Here is a 14,988-nt window from a genome sequence, read left to right as displayed (position 1 = left end):
CAGTGACTTAGTCAACAATACATTGTAGTCTACATTGCACTGTAGAGAACCGACTGTTGATTTTATAAAATTATTTTTTTTCGATATAATAGCTTGAATTAATGTTTAAAATGCAAAAGTCAAGTATCACTTTTCAGTTGTGTTTTAAACAGAAACATTCATTTTGAAAACACCCCTGTCATATCAAAGAACTTGCTGTTGATTTTATATTCTATGCCTCTCTGCTTGTGTGATAATAAAACTTCTTAAGTGCACTTGTGATGTTAGGCTGTATAAGGTGTTAACTTTAGTCAAAATCGCCTGTTTCTTCTTTCATCGGTTTTTATCGATTATCAATATTTATCGAAGTCACTCCAATACAAAACCTTTCTAAAAACACTGACAGATACATAAAGTACATTTGTGTAAAAGTTCATATAAATCGGTCTAGCTGTTTCGGAGTCCATTGGGAATGAACTCACACACACACGCACACGCACACAAAGTTCCTTTTATATAATAGTATAAATATATATATATATCTCAAGGCACGATTAAATACAACAGAGTTTTCTTTCTTCTTTATTTTTCTGTTGATTTTCTCAATCTGCCGAGCATTTTTTCTTGTTTCAGTTGATAAGTTGTGTATTAGGTTGCCAAGTGATTTTTTTTTTTTTTGTCTGCCATTTTCCTCTAGCACTTTCATTCATTTTTTTTTTTTTTTTTAATCCAACAGCAATATGGAACCAACACAAGCCCTTAATTTCAACATCCCTAAGTTGAAGCGACAGGTCACAAAGGGTGAGTACGATTTAAATAGTTTATAAAAAAAATTTTTTTTTTTTTCTGGTTCATTAACTATTTCGCAGAAGAGACATTGCTAGACTCTACTCTATCATTATTTTCCTGGGAAAGTGCTTGAATGAGCTTCATCTTTGGTTTTTTTCTTGTAAGCTATTCACAGCAAAAACTCATCCTATTACCTTAACTGCAAAAGACTTCCCTTTCTTTTTATCCGTGCGTCAGACAGAATTTCTTTACAGAAGCTTCTTGCCCGTGGAACACGGTACCACATGATTGCTTCCGATCATTCGGTCATCTTTTTTCTTTTTTAACTTGGGAGTCACCACTTATCAAGACCCGAAGGCTACTTGAGGATAAAGGTTAATGAATGTAAGGTGATAGTGTAGTAATCGTTAATGGTGTAGAGTGGGAAGAATTTGGATTATTTAAGGGAATGGATCAACAAGAATTTGTTTACATTGAACTTGAAAGCAACCATGTTGTATTCAATCGGGTAACAGGACAGTGGAACAGTATTTCTCAAGTGGACAGTTCTGAGAAAGAAGCTCTATTCATGGAATTTGCATTTAGATTTAGGTACAGATAGTAGGGGAAATTGTTTATAGTGGTGTAGCTAGTCAAGTGTTTTTTGTGAAAGTTTGAAAAGGGAGAACTATAGATTGGAGTTCAGTCGAGTACTTGCCATGAAAATAATGATAGAGCTGAGACAGGCTTGCAATGTCTCTTCTGTGGGAAAGAGGTTGCAGGGAAAAGAAAAGGGCTTCGCCTACTAGGTTTCGAAGCCAGTTTTGAACTCTGTCATGGTTGGATAGGGTGTGCCGAGTAGCTCCTGCCCAGATGTGTCAACAGTACTCCATTTTAGGGTGCACATGGCTCCCATATAGATAGAAGATTGCATCAGCAGTGATATACTTACTGGAGTGGTAGAGTGATCCAACCATTTTTCCAGCAATCTTGGCAACAGATTTGATATATGTGTTCCATTTCAGATCAGGAGTGAAGATCGGTCCCAGAAGCTTGTCAAGCTTCCTAAAGATGAGAGCCATTCATTTCGATTGGGATGTGATGGGGGGGGTCAGAGGAATTATGATGAAAGAAAAAAAGCTTGTTTTTTGATGCATTAAAATTAATCAACCACCTTTTTTCCTCTTGCATCATGTTCTCAAGTCCAGAAGGGGGAGAATCAGAAAGATTTTAGTCATTGAAGTATTGCCATAGATTGTGGTGTCGTCTACATAAATGTCTATGAATGATCAACTCCAGTGTAAACAAATTTTTTGTCATGAACCACTCCATAAGAAATCAAACTCTGTTCACCTCATTGATTAATGAGAGTACTCCCATAGCGTTCCTCATTATTTTCAGCTAACAATTATTCCATCTAGGAAATCTTCATACTCGAGTCGCTCTTTGGCCTTGATAAGTAGGGACCATTTAGTGAATGTGTTTGTGTGCACGCGTATGTTTTTGGCAAAGATATGTTTTTTCCATTATATATCAACCTTTGTGTATACCAATCCTTTTTCTATTTAGAAGCTCAATGTTTTTTAAATATAACAACAGAGCATATACAAATGATTTCAATATAGCTACATTTCAAGTTCCAAGGTTTTATTTATTTTACCATCAGTTCATCTCATTGGTTAATATTAGTGTTGTTTGTTTTTTTCGGCTGACAGTTATTCCATCTAAGGAATATTTATACTCAAGTGGCTCTTGGCCTTGATAAGTAGGGACCCAATAATGAATGTGTATGTGTGTGTGTGTGTATATATATATATATATATATATATATATATATATATATATGCTTTTGGCAAAGATATGCTTTTCAATAATATTTCAACCTTTTGTGTATACCAATCCTTTTTCTGTTTAGAGGCTCGATATTTGTTAAATATAACAACAGAGCAAATATAAATAAATAACAATATAGCTACATTCCCAGTTCCAAGGTTTTATTTATCTTAGCAATCAGTTTTTCCAACACATAAAAATTTCGGTACATTTTGCAAATCTGTTTTATTATGCAGAAACAATCATTCTTTATGATTACAGAATGTCGTAAAAGAAGCATGTATAAAAGTTCACATAGCGTGTTAATTTAGGTAGCCATCAAAGATTGTAACTTCGAATGAAGTTATGTAGTTATTCATACGTATATATATATATATATATATATATATATATATATATATAATGTATACTAGTCTGGGTGCTTGGCGTTGCTCGAGTGTTTGGAGGTGTGTCGTGAGTAAAAAAAAAAAAAAAGAAAGAAAAATGGTGGAAGGCAGGCTGGAACCTGTACTGCAAAGGAGGAAAAGAATGTGAAAAAAAAAAAAAAAACATAACGTCTTTGCTGTTGCGTTCATCACCAAACTGAAAGTGGCGAAGGTTTAAATTAAGTCTAGTTAATCGAAAAGAGGGTATGACTTTCGGAAATATCGGCAAAAAAATTGACCCCTCCCTGTAGAAAAGTGCCCAGTTGTAGGTGAAGGAATTAATGTTTTAGCCAATTTTTTAATATTTGTCGTCCGAAGGGTCGAGCTTCAAAATAATACCAATCTTGTGAAAATCTGTCACCTCTGTCAAAAGTTTTAGGCAAACATACATACATACATACATTTAAACAGACAGGTGAGATTTATATTACAGATGGCATAATCATGTTGACCCATCGGTTCCTAGTAGTAGGTTAGGAAATGTAGTGTTTACGATATGTCGTTCTCCCCTAAGTTTACTATTAAAAATCCTATAAACGATAATATTAACTATTTATTAACAATTTAATGACAACATTTAATGGCACTTAATGCATGCGTTCACATTATTACGGTATATCACGGCTTATGCGTTTACATTATTACGGTACGTGATATAAATTAAGTCTAAAAACATTAACTGCGCCTGGAATCTGCAGCATGTCATTTATCAGAATGTCTGATTAGCAACATTTGCCTTCGTTGCATGTAAGTGTGCAGCAGGTTGGTTCTATATATGAAAATCAAATAGACCACACTTGCATAAATGCATGTATTATCACTTGTAGATGCCAAGAAACTATTTATATGTCTTACAAAAAAAAAACACCAAAAAAGGAAATTATTTGTGCAAGAAAGAGCCATGAGACAGACCATTTAACTTGTCTAGAATCTACAGTCGACTTATACACGGGTAATACCTAAAATGAAACAATTTTTGATCTTAAAATGCACGTCAACTTAACGGGAAAAGATAACAAAATATCAGGACCTAAAAAATGATCTAAAAACCACATGGTCTCTGAAAGAAATAAACATTGTACCTGTTGTGATAGGAGCAACTGGTTTAATAAAAAAGAACCTTCAGAAATACTTAGAAACAATCCCTGGAAGACCAAGCTGTAACGAGATACAAATAGCAGCCATAAAGGGAACAGCATCTATTCTTAAAAGAGCCCTCGGATATAAATTTAAATCATAACAGAATCAAGTGTTAGCTCCAGGAGGAGTTAACTCCCTTGATATCTTAAAACTTACTGAAGTTAAATAAAAAAAAAGAAGAAGGTATATACAGTATTATTTATTCTTTATATTTATCGTTTACTTTATTTTCAGATAATTTATTTGAAATTGATTCCAACAGCCGAGATGCAAAAGAACTGTTGGCCAGCGTCTCACGGACATATCTTGACCTCAACTACAGTGGACCATGGAGAGTTAAGACCATCAATATGGTCCACAATACAGAGTTGGAACAAGACTATAAGTAAGAAGAATAACTTTATTATATATAAGAAAGTACTTTTGTCCAGAATAAAAAAGAAAATCTGTATAATGTACAGAACAAATGTCATGTTCCAAAAATCATGTAAATTGTTCAAGTACTTGTATTTTTCACAAAGAAAATTAAATCAATGAAAAGACTGTTTTGCATCACCATCTTAAAGAAACAAAGGCAGATAAGTCTACAATAATTCAAACTTGCAAGATCAGCCTTGTAATGTCTATGATTTCCCATTAATTGCTCAAAATAGTTTAAAAATGAATTTCTTTATAAAAATAAAACTAATTGATTAATTTATGTGATTTTTGGAATGTGATCTTGTCGTTTTATCAGGAATACATGCATCAATAAAGATTTTTCTGTATTTTTGTTTTTTAATATGAAGGGAATTCTGGTCAACTTACCAAGGAAAATTGTTGTATCTGTCTGTGTGTCCAGCTTAAGGTTACAAACTACACAAGGCACATCCGTTAAACTGATATATTCTTTTTCGTGATTGCCTTATATGAAACATAAGCTCACTTCGTTTTGTTTTAACAAAAATAGAATTAGTCGAGAAGATCGGGTGACATTTAAAGATATTTTTTTGTGTGTGTGTTAACGATTTTTTTTAGTCAGTTGCCAGATGATGAGGTGATATAAAGAGGAGTGAGGGAGGGGAAAGAATTTCTAAAGATCTCTTAAGCTTAATTGTTGGAAATATTCTGAATAAGATGCTTAGCAATTTGTACAAGTGAGTTTGTTATAACTTATGTTGCTTTTTTAAGAGTTTCTAGAAAGTTCTGAGTATAGAATATAAATTTTTTTTTTTTTTTTTTTTTTTTTTTGAAAGCTTCTAGAATGTTCTAAGTTGTAGTGTTCCATTTCAAGCGTTTCTGGAACTTTCCATTCACGAAAACTATAAAAGAACGCTGATAACGTTAACTCTTCAGTTAGTCAGTAAAAGAGTCAGACTGAGTCGTTGTACCACTCCAGGTTGTCAGACGCTGACTTGATTAACCCTGGACAATGTTTCTTAGGATCCAGATCCGGTCAGAAGGAATCTTATAAAAAGAAACAATTACAAGCACCCTTAAAGAAAAACTGGACATTTGGTAATTATAAAGATTTTCTGACCTTCTCTCTGACCAAAGAAATATTGTTATTGATTCTTAATAACTCGGTCTTTCTTCTAAACGTAAACAAGACTGAATTAAGAATATGCTTATCTCCCTTGGATCATGTGTAAATATTTTTTGTTTCTTTGTTTTTATGTGCAATAAGTACCTTTTTTTTCTTTAAACTCTGAATTTTTATTCTTGCAACTGCTAATGTGCCCCTTTTGGGGGAGCTGGTTTTTCTCCATATTAAAAACGACCTTGTGTCACATTTTGCTTTCTTGGGGAAGCAAATAATTACCAACCTTTTTTTTTTTTTTTTTTTTTTTACACAGTGGTCACCACTTATCAAGGCCCGGAAGCCACTCAGGGATAAGGGTTATTGCAAGTACATTATGTTAGTGTGGAGATTTAATGAAGTGTTTACTTAAGGGGGGGCGGTTCATTAGGAATTTGTTAACGTTGGACTTGAAGACATCCAAGTTGTAGTCAGGTGGGAAGCAGGCAGACGGAACAGAGTTCCACAGGCGTGCAGTTCTAAGAAAGAAGCTTTGTTCATGGAATCCACGTTTTGATTGTTAGGGTTTTTTTTTTTTTTTTTTTTTTTTAAATATATGTCACATGTTTGATACACCTAGAATCGAACACATAACAATGGGGTCTATCTCCAAAATACTTGGGAGAGTTTGTACCGTATTTCTATTCTACGAACGTCCAGTGCAAACACAAACCTATCATTATCCTCAGACAGGCACTTTGAAAAATGTATTTATTGATGAAAAATACAAAGATAAATTAAGTACTAGGCCATTCAAAAGTGTTAGGGGGGGGGAGGAGTCTATGGTTATCCTTACCACTGTACCTTATATATATATATATATATATATATATATGAACAAGTGATTAATAAAACATGTTAAAAAACATCTTGAAAAAGAGTTAAAAACATATTTAATTTTAAAAAGGAAGCACAAGATAAATGGATAGTCCTTAATCCGCAGAGTTTCGAAGAAATACTCTCCTCATCAGCTTTTACATCTGGTTGAAATTATTTTACTTGTTGTTCATATTATAAGCTCTATTTCCTTTTTGGTTTTATTGAGCTTTTACATCTGGTTGAGATTACTTTACTTGTAAATATTAACTCTTTAATATTTATAATATATTTTAAGTTTACCATTTTGATTACCTTGGTAAACTTATTGTAATTTTTATTTCTTAGATGTCTATCATTTTCATAGTTTGAATCTTCAATCACCATAATACCACATTCACTCCAGGGGTTGTCCTACTTTTAATTTTTCTTCAAACTCTGAGATTTAATTTTTTTTTTTTTTTTTTTTTTTTTTTTTTTTTTTAATATATTTTGTATGTTTAATAAATCTAGACTCAAACACGTAGCACCATTTGAAAGAAATGGCAGCATTTATCAGGCAGGTGTAAAAGTTTCAATGCTCTTGATTAAAATATTAGCCAGCACTTGTGCGTCGATACAACTATTTTTGGTTTTTAGTTGGAACATGGGAAGAGTGCATAGCAGGGACTGAATTTAATCTTTGTAAGATGGCATGAACATGGGGGAAAAACTGTTCTGTTTGGGAAATTTATTTTGCCTGTGTAAGGATAGGTATCCTTGTAATATATTTGGATTTTTTTTTTTTTTTTGTAATCGTATATATATATATATATATATATATATATATATATATATATAGTCATTCACAGACTGTGTTGCTATATCACAACTCTTCAGTACAGCTAGACTAGCACCCATCCTGAACAAAGGATTGAATGCATAACCATCTAGTTGATAGTCAACAGTTCTATCCTCTGGCCCATGGGATTGACGCCCGCAAACGATATCATCAAATGTCTGTTTATACAAACGTTTGACCGCCGCTTTTACAGTGCTCAATTTCTTTTCAATTCTGAATGTTTTAACATTGGCACAACGTTTTGGTCGCTACACCCGGAACCTTCTTCGTGTGTTCAATATATGTATCCTTTTCTCTGCTAAGGAAAAGAGGGGTTAGCTCTGCATTGCAATAATTCAAACCATGGGTTTGAGGGTGGGTCCGCAGATCATAAATAAAATTCTATCTTCAGGGGTCACTATAATATTTTTTAAAGCTTTCCTATGACTCAATTTTTCAGGATATCGATATTAATTGTTAATATTAGTGAAAAAATGTTTTACGAAACAAGATCGATACCCATGCATATTTTTTTTTTTTTTAAATATGATGCCATGGAGACAACGCCAAGGGAAGAAGGGGTTTTTTGTGAAATTAAAAATTTAGAATTGCAGAGATAGGTTAGTTTGGAAGCCAATTTGTTGAGGACATGTTGACCAAGAGAAGAGACTATCAGAATGTTGTCCTTTAATGTCAGAAGCAAATACCATGACCAGCGAGAGAAGTGATGGCACTAAACATCAGAGTACCTCGTCAGCGATTATAATTAGGGCTATGACAACAGAATATTCTTTTCATTGTTTTGACTCTCGAGTATATATCCGACACAGTTAATCAATCGGGAACCACATCACTCTGTATAAAAGCATATAAGGAAAAGAGGAGTCAGCTCTGCATTGCAGAATTCGAATCATGGGTTTGAGGTTGGGTCCGCAGATCATAAATAAAGTTCAATATTTTTTAAGGCTTTCCTATGACTCAATTTTTCAGGATATCTATGCAAATTGTTAATATTAGTGAAAAAACGTTTTATGAAATAGAGGATCAATACCTACGTGCATATTTTCGTTTTTTTTTTTTTCAAAAATGGCAATGTTGACAAACAAACGGCTTACTTGTTTCTTGTTATTCTTTCAAAGTGAAAATTAAACGTTTCTGTTTTAATTTCAGGAGCAAAAGAACAGACATGAAAGAAGAAGGGCGCCACAGTCGAGAATTGGTTGATCAGATTGCATTTTGTGCAATCAAGGAGCAGTGTTATATTACAAAAATTGCCAAAAATGGTATGATGACTCAGAATCTTCCATTTAGCATAATTGGTAAGTCAGAATCTTCATTTTTGTGTGTTATTTCTAGAATAAAAGGTCCTGGATATGACCTTAAACTATATCTGATGGTGAGGCCCTAGCTTGCGGGCTTTCGGAAGTGTGAAGCCACCCCTTAATTGCCATTGCTCCCAGGTCCACTCTGACCCGGAGTGGTAGTACCTGTTAGGGTCCCAACTATGGGTTAAATAGGAACCAACTTGAAAAAAAAAAAGAAGCATATTCTATCAAAGAAATTTTCTTCAAAATCATTGGGTTCAGCATTAAATAACCTAAAAAGGGTTGATATGCTGTAAAACAAAAACAACCAAATCAACCAACCTGAATAAAAGTATTAGTAATAGTCAGCTAACATACTTCCTAACTTCCAGTGTGGCTGCTACCGGAAACGATGACAAGGCAAATCAGATCCCTCGCTTTTTTTTTCTCACGCCTATATCTCCCCTGTGCATATACTTTTTTTCTTTCTTTTTTTTTCTTTTTTTTTTTTTTTTTACATTTTTCCAATTGTTCTTTCTTTAATCATGAAAAGTTTTTTTTCGGTTTTATTTTCATTAAGAACTAGCCTGGGTGCCCAGCGTTACCCGGGTATTTGGAGGTGTGTGGAGGAAGAAAAAAAAAAAAAAGAGTGGTAGTAGGCAAGCAGGCTCGAACCTGCACTGCGAAGGTGGAAAAGAACAAAAAAAAAAAAAAACGTGACGCCTTTGTTGTTGTGCCTATCGCCAAACTAAAAGTGACATAGGTTTAAGTTAAGGCTAGTCAATCGAAAAGCAGAATGACTTTGGAAAATATTGGTGAAAAAAGCGACCCCTCCCTGTAGAAAAGTGTTCAGTTGAGGTGAAGGAATTAATGTTTTTAGCCAATTTTTCGATATTTGTTGTGCGAAAGGCCGATCTTCAAGATTATACTGATCTTGTGAAAATCCGTCACCTCTGTCGAAAGTTTTAGGCAGATATACATACATACATACGTACATACATTTAAACAGACAGGTGAGATTTATGTTATAGATTATTGGAATTAGTTTTACTTTTCTTTTTTTTTTAAGTATTATTGATAAAAGACTTTGCGTTTTTTTTTGTTTTTTTTAAGAATTATCAAAAATACGTTTAATAATTTTTTAAATAATTTTTTAAATTTTGTTATTCAAATTGCAAATAAAGACCAATCGTGTTATTTTTATCTTTTTATAATTTTGGTAATTTTGATTTTATGCACTTCAATAATGTCCTTTTCTTATATTTTATTTCAATAAATCGCGTCACAATAGAAATACTGAAGAACAATAAAAGTGAAGGAACTGATTTGCTTTGTCATTGCTTCCGGTAGCAGGAATGCTGGAAGTTAGGAATTGTGTTAGCTGACTATAACGAAAGTATTTTCTCTAATTTTGATTTGTTTATCTAAAGGATGCTATAAGTAGGAGGAACATAGTTTAAATTATTGTAGAGTTATCTGCCTTTGTTTACTTATGAAATTTGGGCACTTGTACAGTTTAATCAAGATTAAAAAATGAAAATATTAAAGAAAGGTTACATGGTACATATCTGTTTTAAACTGAAGATCTCAAAAAAAAAATATTTCACTTAATTTGATGGAGTAGTTTTTTTTTTTTTTTTTTTTACAATGAAAAAACATGTTTTTATGACAGCGCGTTGAAGGTAGACATCTTGGAATTTTTTGACACACCACGGGGAGATAACTCAATGTAAAGTGCTGACACTCCCTCCCCATCTTTAATATTAGCTTTTCTTCCTAAAAATCTAACCTTTTACTGGGTATCATAGCAAATTATTTTTTCGCTATAAAATAAACAAAACTACTTGATGAAATTAAGTGAAATTTCTTTTTGGAGAACTTCATTCCATAACGGATATGTACAATTTAAACTTTTTTTTCGATATTTTCATTTTTTAATGTCTTGATTAAACTGTACAAGTATCGAAATTTGATTTTCTTTGTTAAAAATAAGGGTGCTTATTCAGATTGGCACTTATGGCAACATTTAAAATTAAAGAAAAATACAGAAATGTCTGTACGAGTCATGGGATGAAAAAGAAAAATGACAAAACTCACATAATTTGATCAAGTAGTTCTATATTTTTATTTTTTAAATCAATTTTTAATAAAAAAAAAAAAAAATCAATTTTTACTATGTTCCGAACAGGGTGGAAAAACTGCAACTAACGAATCGGTGAACAAGGGCAAACAATCCCAATTTTGGGCGGGAGATAATGTCGGAAAGACAACATTTAAAATGAAATAATAATTTAATAACAATTTTTTTTTTTTACACAATTAAATTTTTTTCTGTTATCAAATTATATTTTTGTTATGTTGGTATGTTTGTTTTAAAGTTTGCTGATGTCTTTAGAATTCTGCTGTGTCGAATGTGATTTTGAAAAATGTTAGTTCCTTTTTCGTTTTTCCTTGAGTATGGCAAACAATTTGCTTTCCTTCTTTTTGTCTTTTTTCTTTTCTTTGTTTCCAAAAGGGGGGGGGGTAAATTTTTTTAATTCAAGAAAATCTACTTTCTATCAAACACTAAAACTAAATCAATCAATAGGACTTGGTTGGTTTTTGGTTTTTTTGGGGGGGGGGGTTCTTCCTTCTTTGTCATTCTTTTTTTTTTGTTTGTTTTCTTTTGCCTTTCTTATTTCTTTTTCTTTCTATTTTCTTTTTCTCTTTTTCTTTCTTTTTTCTCTTTCTCTTTTTCTTTCTTTTTTCTCTTTTTCTTTCTTTTTTCTTTTCTTTTTCTTTCTTTTTTCTTTTCTTTTTTTTTCTTTTTTCTTTGTCTTTATATTTTCTTTTTATTTTCCTTATTTACATCTTTATTTTTTTCTTTCTTTTGTTTTTATTTTTGTTTTATTTCATTTTTCATCTTTATTCTTATTCTTTTTTCTTTCTTTCTTTTTTGTTTGGCTTTGTTTTCTTTTTTCTTTCATTCTTTTTTGTCTTTTTTCTTTTTCTTTTTTACATTTTGCTCTTTTTCTTTTTTGTATTTTTCTTTTTCTTGCTTTCTTTTCTTTTTTTTTTTTTTGCTTTCTATTTTCTGCCTATTATACTGAAGCAGTTGCGAAAGTTTGTGCATGAATTAAAGAGAGAGAGAGAAAGAGACGTTATTTTGCTATAATATATGTTGTACACACTTTATTTAAACTCTTCTTTTCCTATCAATACTCCTAGACAATGTCAGGTAGCCTTGCCAGTTAATTTATAAATCTATTTTCCTACTTTTGAACAAGACGTCAAATAATGAATTAATTGTAAGTAATTCTATTTCCTCCTTCTGTTTATGTTTTTTTTTCCACAGGAGATTTCAAATCTGGTGTTTATCTGACCAAGCATGCTGATGTGCAACTTAAAATGGTTGAAACAATCTCCAGTCAGACAATCACTGCATTGTTTATATTTAATGTAAGTATTTTAAAGTTTTCATATTATTTGCATTCTTCGGACTACTGCTCTCATCTTCTCAACTTTCAGTGTTACTTTCACAGCTGTAACATAGCGTGGACACGTGTATGCAAACACATATGAAATAATGTGACTGGTCAGAAAAAAGAAAGACTTCGAAAAGGTGATTATGTTAAAGATGGGGATAACGTTCAAGATCATGTGAGACGTGTGAATGACGCTCAAGAATACTATCATGTGAGGGATGTCACAGCAGTAATAAGAAATGTACAACAAAAAAAAAAAAAAAGCCGAGTTGAAGTTCTTTTCTATTCTTTGTCTGCTTTGCTGGTTCCTAGACAACATTTCAGCCAATGTTACCTTCAACCTTCGTCATATGCATCTTGTTGGTCCCCCCGACAAAAGGAGGGTGGACCTGTAAATTCACCCTTGTCTGTTTGTTCGTCCGTCCGTCCGCACTTTTCTCAATAATTACACCTTGGAAGTTTTTGAAATTTTGCACAAACATCAAACATGATATGAGTAAAAAAAGTAACAGAACAGATTTTCCGGGAAAACTCCGGTTGCCTCCCTAGAAGTGCCTTTCGGGTTAAAATAGCTAAAATTGACATTTCTGCTTATTAAAAAATATTGATGACTTAGATTTTTATAAAACTTCTTAAAAAGTTGTAACTAACTGATTTCTATATAATTTTGTTTGTCTATACTTCACAATAATTCTTTCTTTTAGGGCTAACAAAAACACTCCATTTTTGGGACTATTTTACCATATTTGTCCAAAATTTTCTGTGTACATCTATTTAGCAGTTTTGCATGGTGTTGAACTCGTTTAAATATGTTAAGGCCTTGGGGATTTTGGGGGCTGAATGATGGGGGGAGGGAGAGGGAGGGAGTGCAAATGATGAACTTGGTCATTTCTTTTTTTGCATTTGCAGAACTCAAATTTACATATGTTAAGCCCTAAAACTGCACCGTTCGTTCATTTTCACCAGGATTTACATCCCCTGGGGTCTTCCTGGGCTAAATGGGAGGGGGGGGGGCAAATGCTGAACTTAGTAATTTTTTTATGCCTCATTCACTGTGAACTCACGGGGGACCATGCATGCTTCACTTGTTGAACTCTGGAATCTTGCGGATGATACAAGTCCAACAAAAAGATTTCAGAGTTTAACAAAGTATGCCTGAGGCACAGGTGGTGATGGGGAATCTACTTTCTAGAAGAGTATGTATTGTTTTACGAATTTGCCACTCAGACTTAGGGTTAGTGGTAAAAAACATTTGGTTTACTCTGTTCTGTTAACAAAATGTTTACAAATGGCTCTCATCTTGAGACAAGCTCCTGGGCTTGACTTATTCCTGATCTGAAATGGGACACGTACATCAAATCTGTTGCCAAGGCTGCTGGGAAAATGGTGGGATTCTTCTATCAATCCAGTAGATATCTCACTGCTGATGCAATTCTCTACCTATATAAGAGCTAGGCAGGAGCTGCTAGAAAGGCCTTATTCTGCCTTGAGTTCAAAACAGACTTGTAGCCTAGTGGAGGAATCCCTTTTCTCTTCCCTGCAACCTCTTTCTCACAGAAGAGACGTTGCGAGCCTGTCTCTGTTTTATCGTTATTTTCATGGCAAGTGCTCATCTGAGCTCCAATCTATGGTCCCCATTTGCCAAACTTTCACGAGAAACACTCATCTAGCTGAAAACACTATCAATAATTTTCCCCACTCTTTATCTGTGCCTAAACCTAAACATAGATCCCATGAACAAAGTTTCTTTCTTAGAACTGCACACCTTTGGAACTCTCTTCCTGTTGTCTGCTTTTCAGCTGACTATAATATGGTCGTCTTCAAGTCCAATGTTAACAAGTTCTTGATGAGCGATGAGCTGTTCGCCTTATGTAATCCAATTTACTAAATTTCCACTACTAGCAATTATTATGACATTGTCCCATTGACCACTGTACACTTATTAACCCTTATCCTCGAGTGGCCTCCGGGCCTTGATAAGTGGAAACTCCTTTGTTAAAAAAAAAAAAAAAAAATTCTGCCAAAATATGAATGATACAACACTATGAGGGATTGTCAGTTTCTAATTTCAAAAGTTGAAGCCTTTTTTCCCCTCTTTAACTTTTTAAGCGCTAACTTGACGGATGACGAGAAAAACAAAACTAACAAATCATATTTTGATTATCCAGATTCCTGTTATCATCTTAAGTATTATTTTACATTTCGGTCAATGTGTAATCTCTTACTTTCTTCAGGTCTATCTTGTCGAACTCGGGAATCTGCATGGAATTTTCAATGGAACATTTTATTTAATCTATGGCGGTAGTATGCTCTCGTTCTGTCAACCATGAATTATACACACACACACACAGGTTAACCCGAATATTAGAAAAACGGATATAAGAGAGATTTTCTCTGGTCCCAAATTAGAGCCTGTGTTAATGTACATTGTAACCCGGATATAAGAGAACTGCAATGAGGGTTGGATAAGAAGTCTCTTATATCTGGCTTATATTGTGTGCACTTGTGTGTGTGTGCGCACACACACACGGTAAAATTCACTGGTAATTTATAGAGATTAAAGGTTCAATCCTCAGTGTGGGCGACACTCAAAATACAATTATGAATTACTTAAGGCTTCTATCTGGTTATGGCCGACGGAACAAGAGCATGCTAACCCCTGGTGATTAAATAAAGGATTCCGTTTTAAATTATGTGCAGATTCCCGAGTTCAACAAGATACACTTGGAGGTTGGAGGTTTCATCGACCGAAATGTGAAAATAATGTGCAAGATTGTTAGTTCGGCAAATACGAATAATCAGTCCTCATGTGAAATTGAATTCCAAAGTAACTTGTCTCTGGCCAGGTCTTTATGATCCCTCTTTCCCTTAAATCTACCAC

The 14,988-nt window shown here is 33.4% G+C and overlaps 1 protein-coding gene across 1 annotated transcript in view; it reads left to right on the top strand.

Moving 5' to 3' along the window:
* The window catches only part of LOC145266578 (uncharacterized), a 106,701-nt gene that overhangs the window by 66,357 nt on the left and 25,356 nt on the right, over positions 1-14,988 (top strand). Inside the window, exons 2-5 of the mRNA XM_080122418.1 lie at positions 716-780; positions 4,380-4,530; positions 8,510-8,658; positions 11,978-12,081. Coding sequence (XP_079978544.1) covers positions 720-780; positions 4,380-4,530; positions 8,510-8,658; positions 11,978-12,081 — 465 coding nt within the window. The 5' untranslated portion in view covers positions 716-719. The remainder of the gene's footprint in view (positions 1-715; positions 781-4,379; positions 4,531-8,509; positions 8,659-11,977; positions 12,082-14,988) is intronic.

The sequence above is a fragment of the Euprymna scolopes genome, chromosome 41 (assembly GCF_053919585.1).
Source record: "Euprymna scolopes isolate OS-2025 chromosome 41, ASM5391958v1, whole genome shotgun sequence".
Classification (NCBI taxonomy): Eukaryota; Metazoa; Mollusca; class Cephalopoda; order Sepiida; family Sepiolidae; genus Euprymna; species Euprymna scolopes.
The sequence above is the reverse complement of the archived record's forward strand: the minus strand, read 5'-3'. Positions and strand labels throughout refer to the sequence as shown.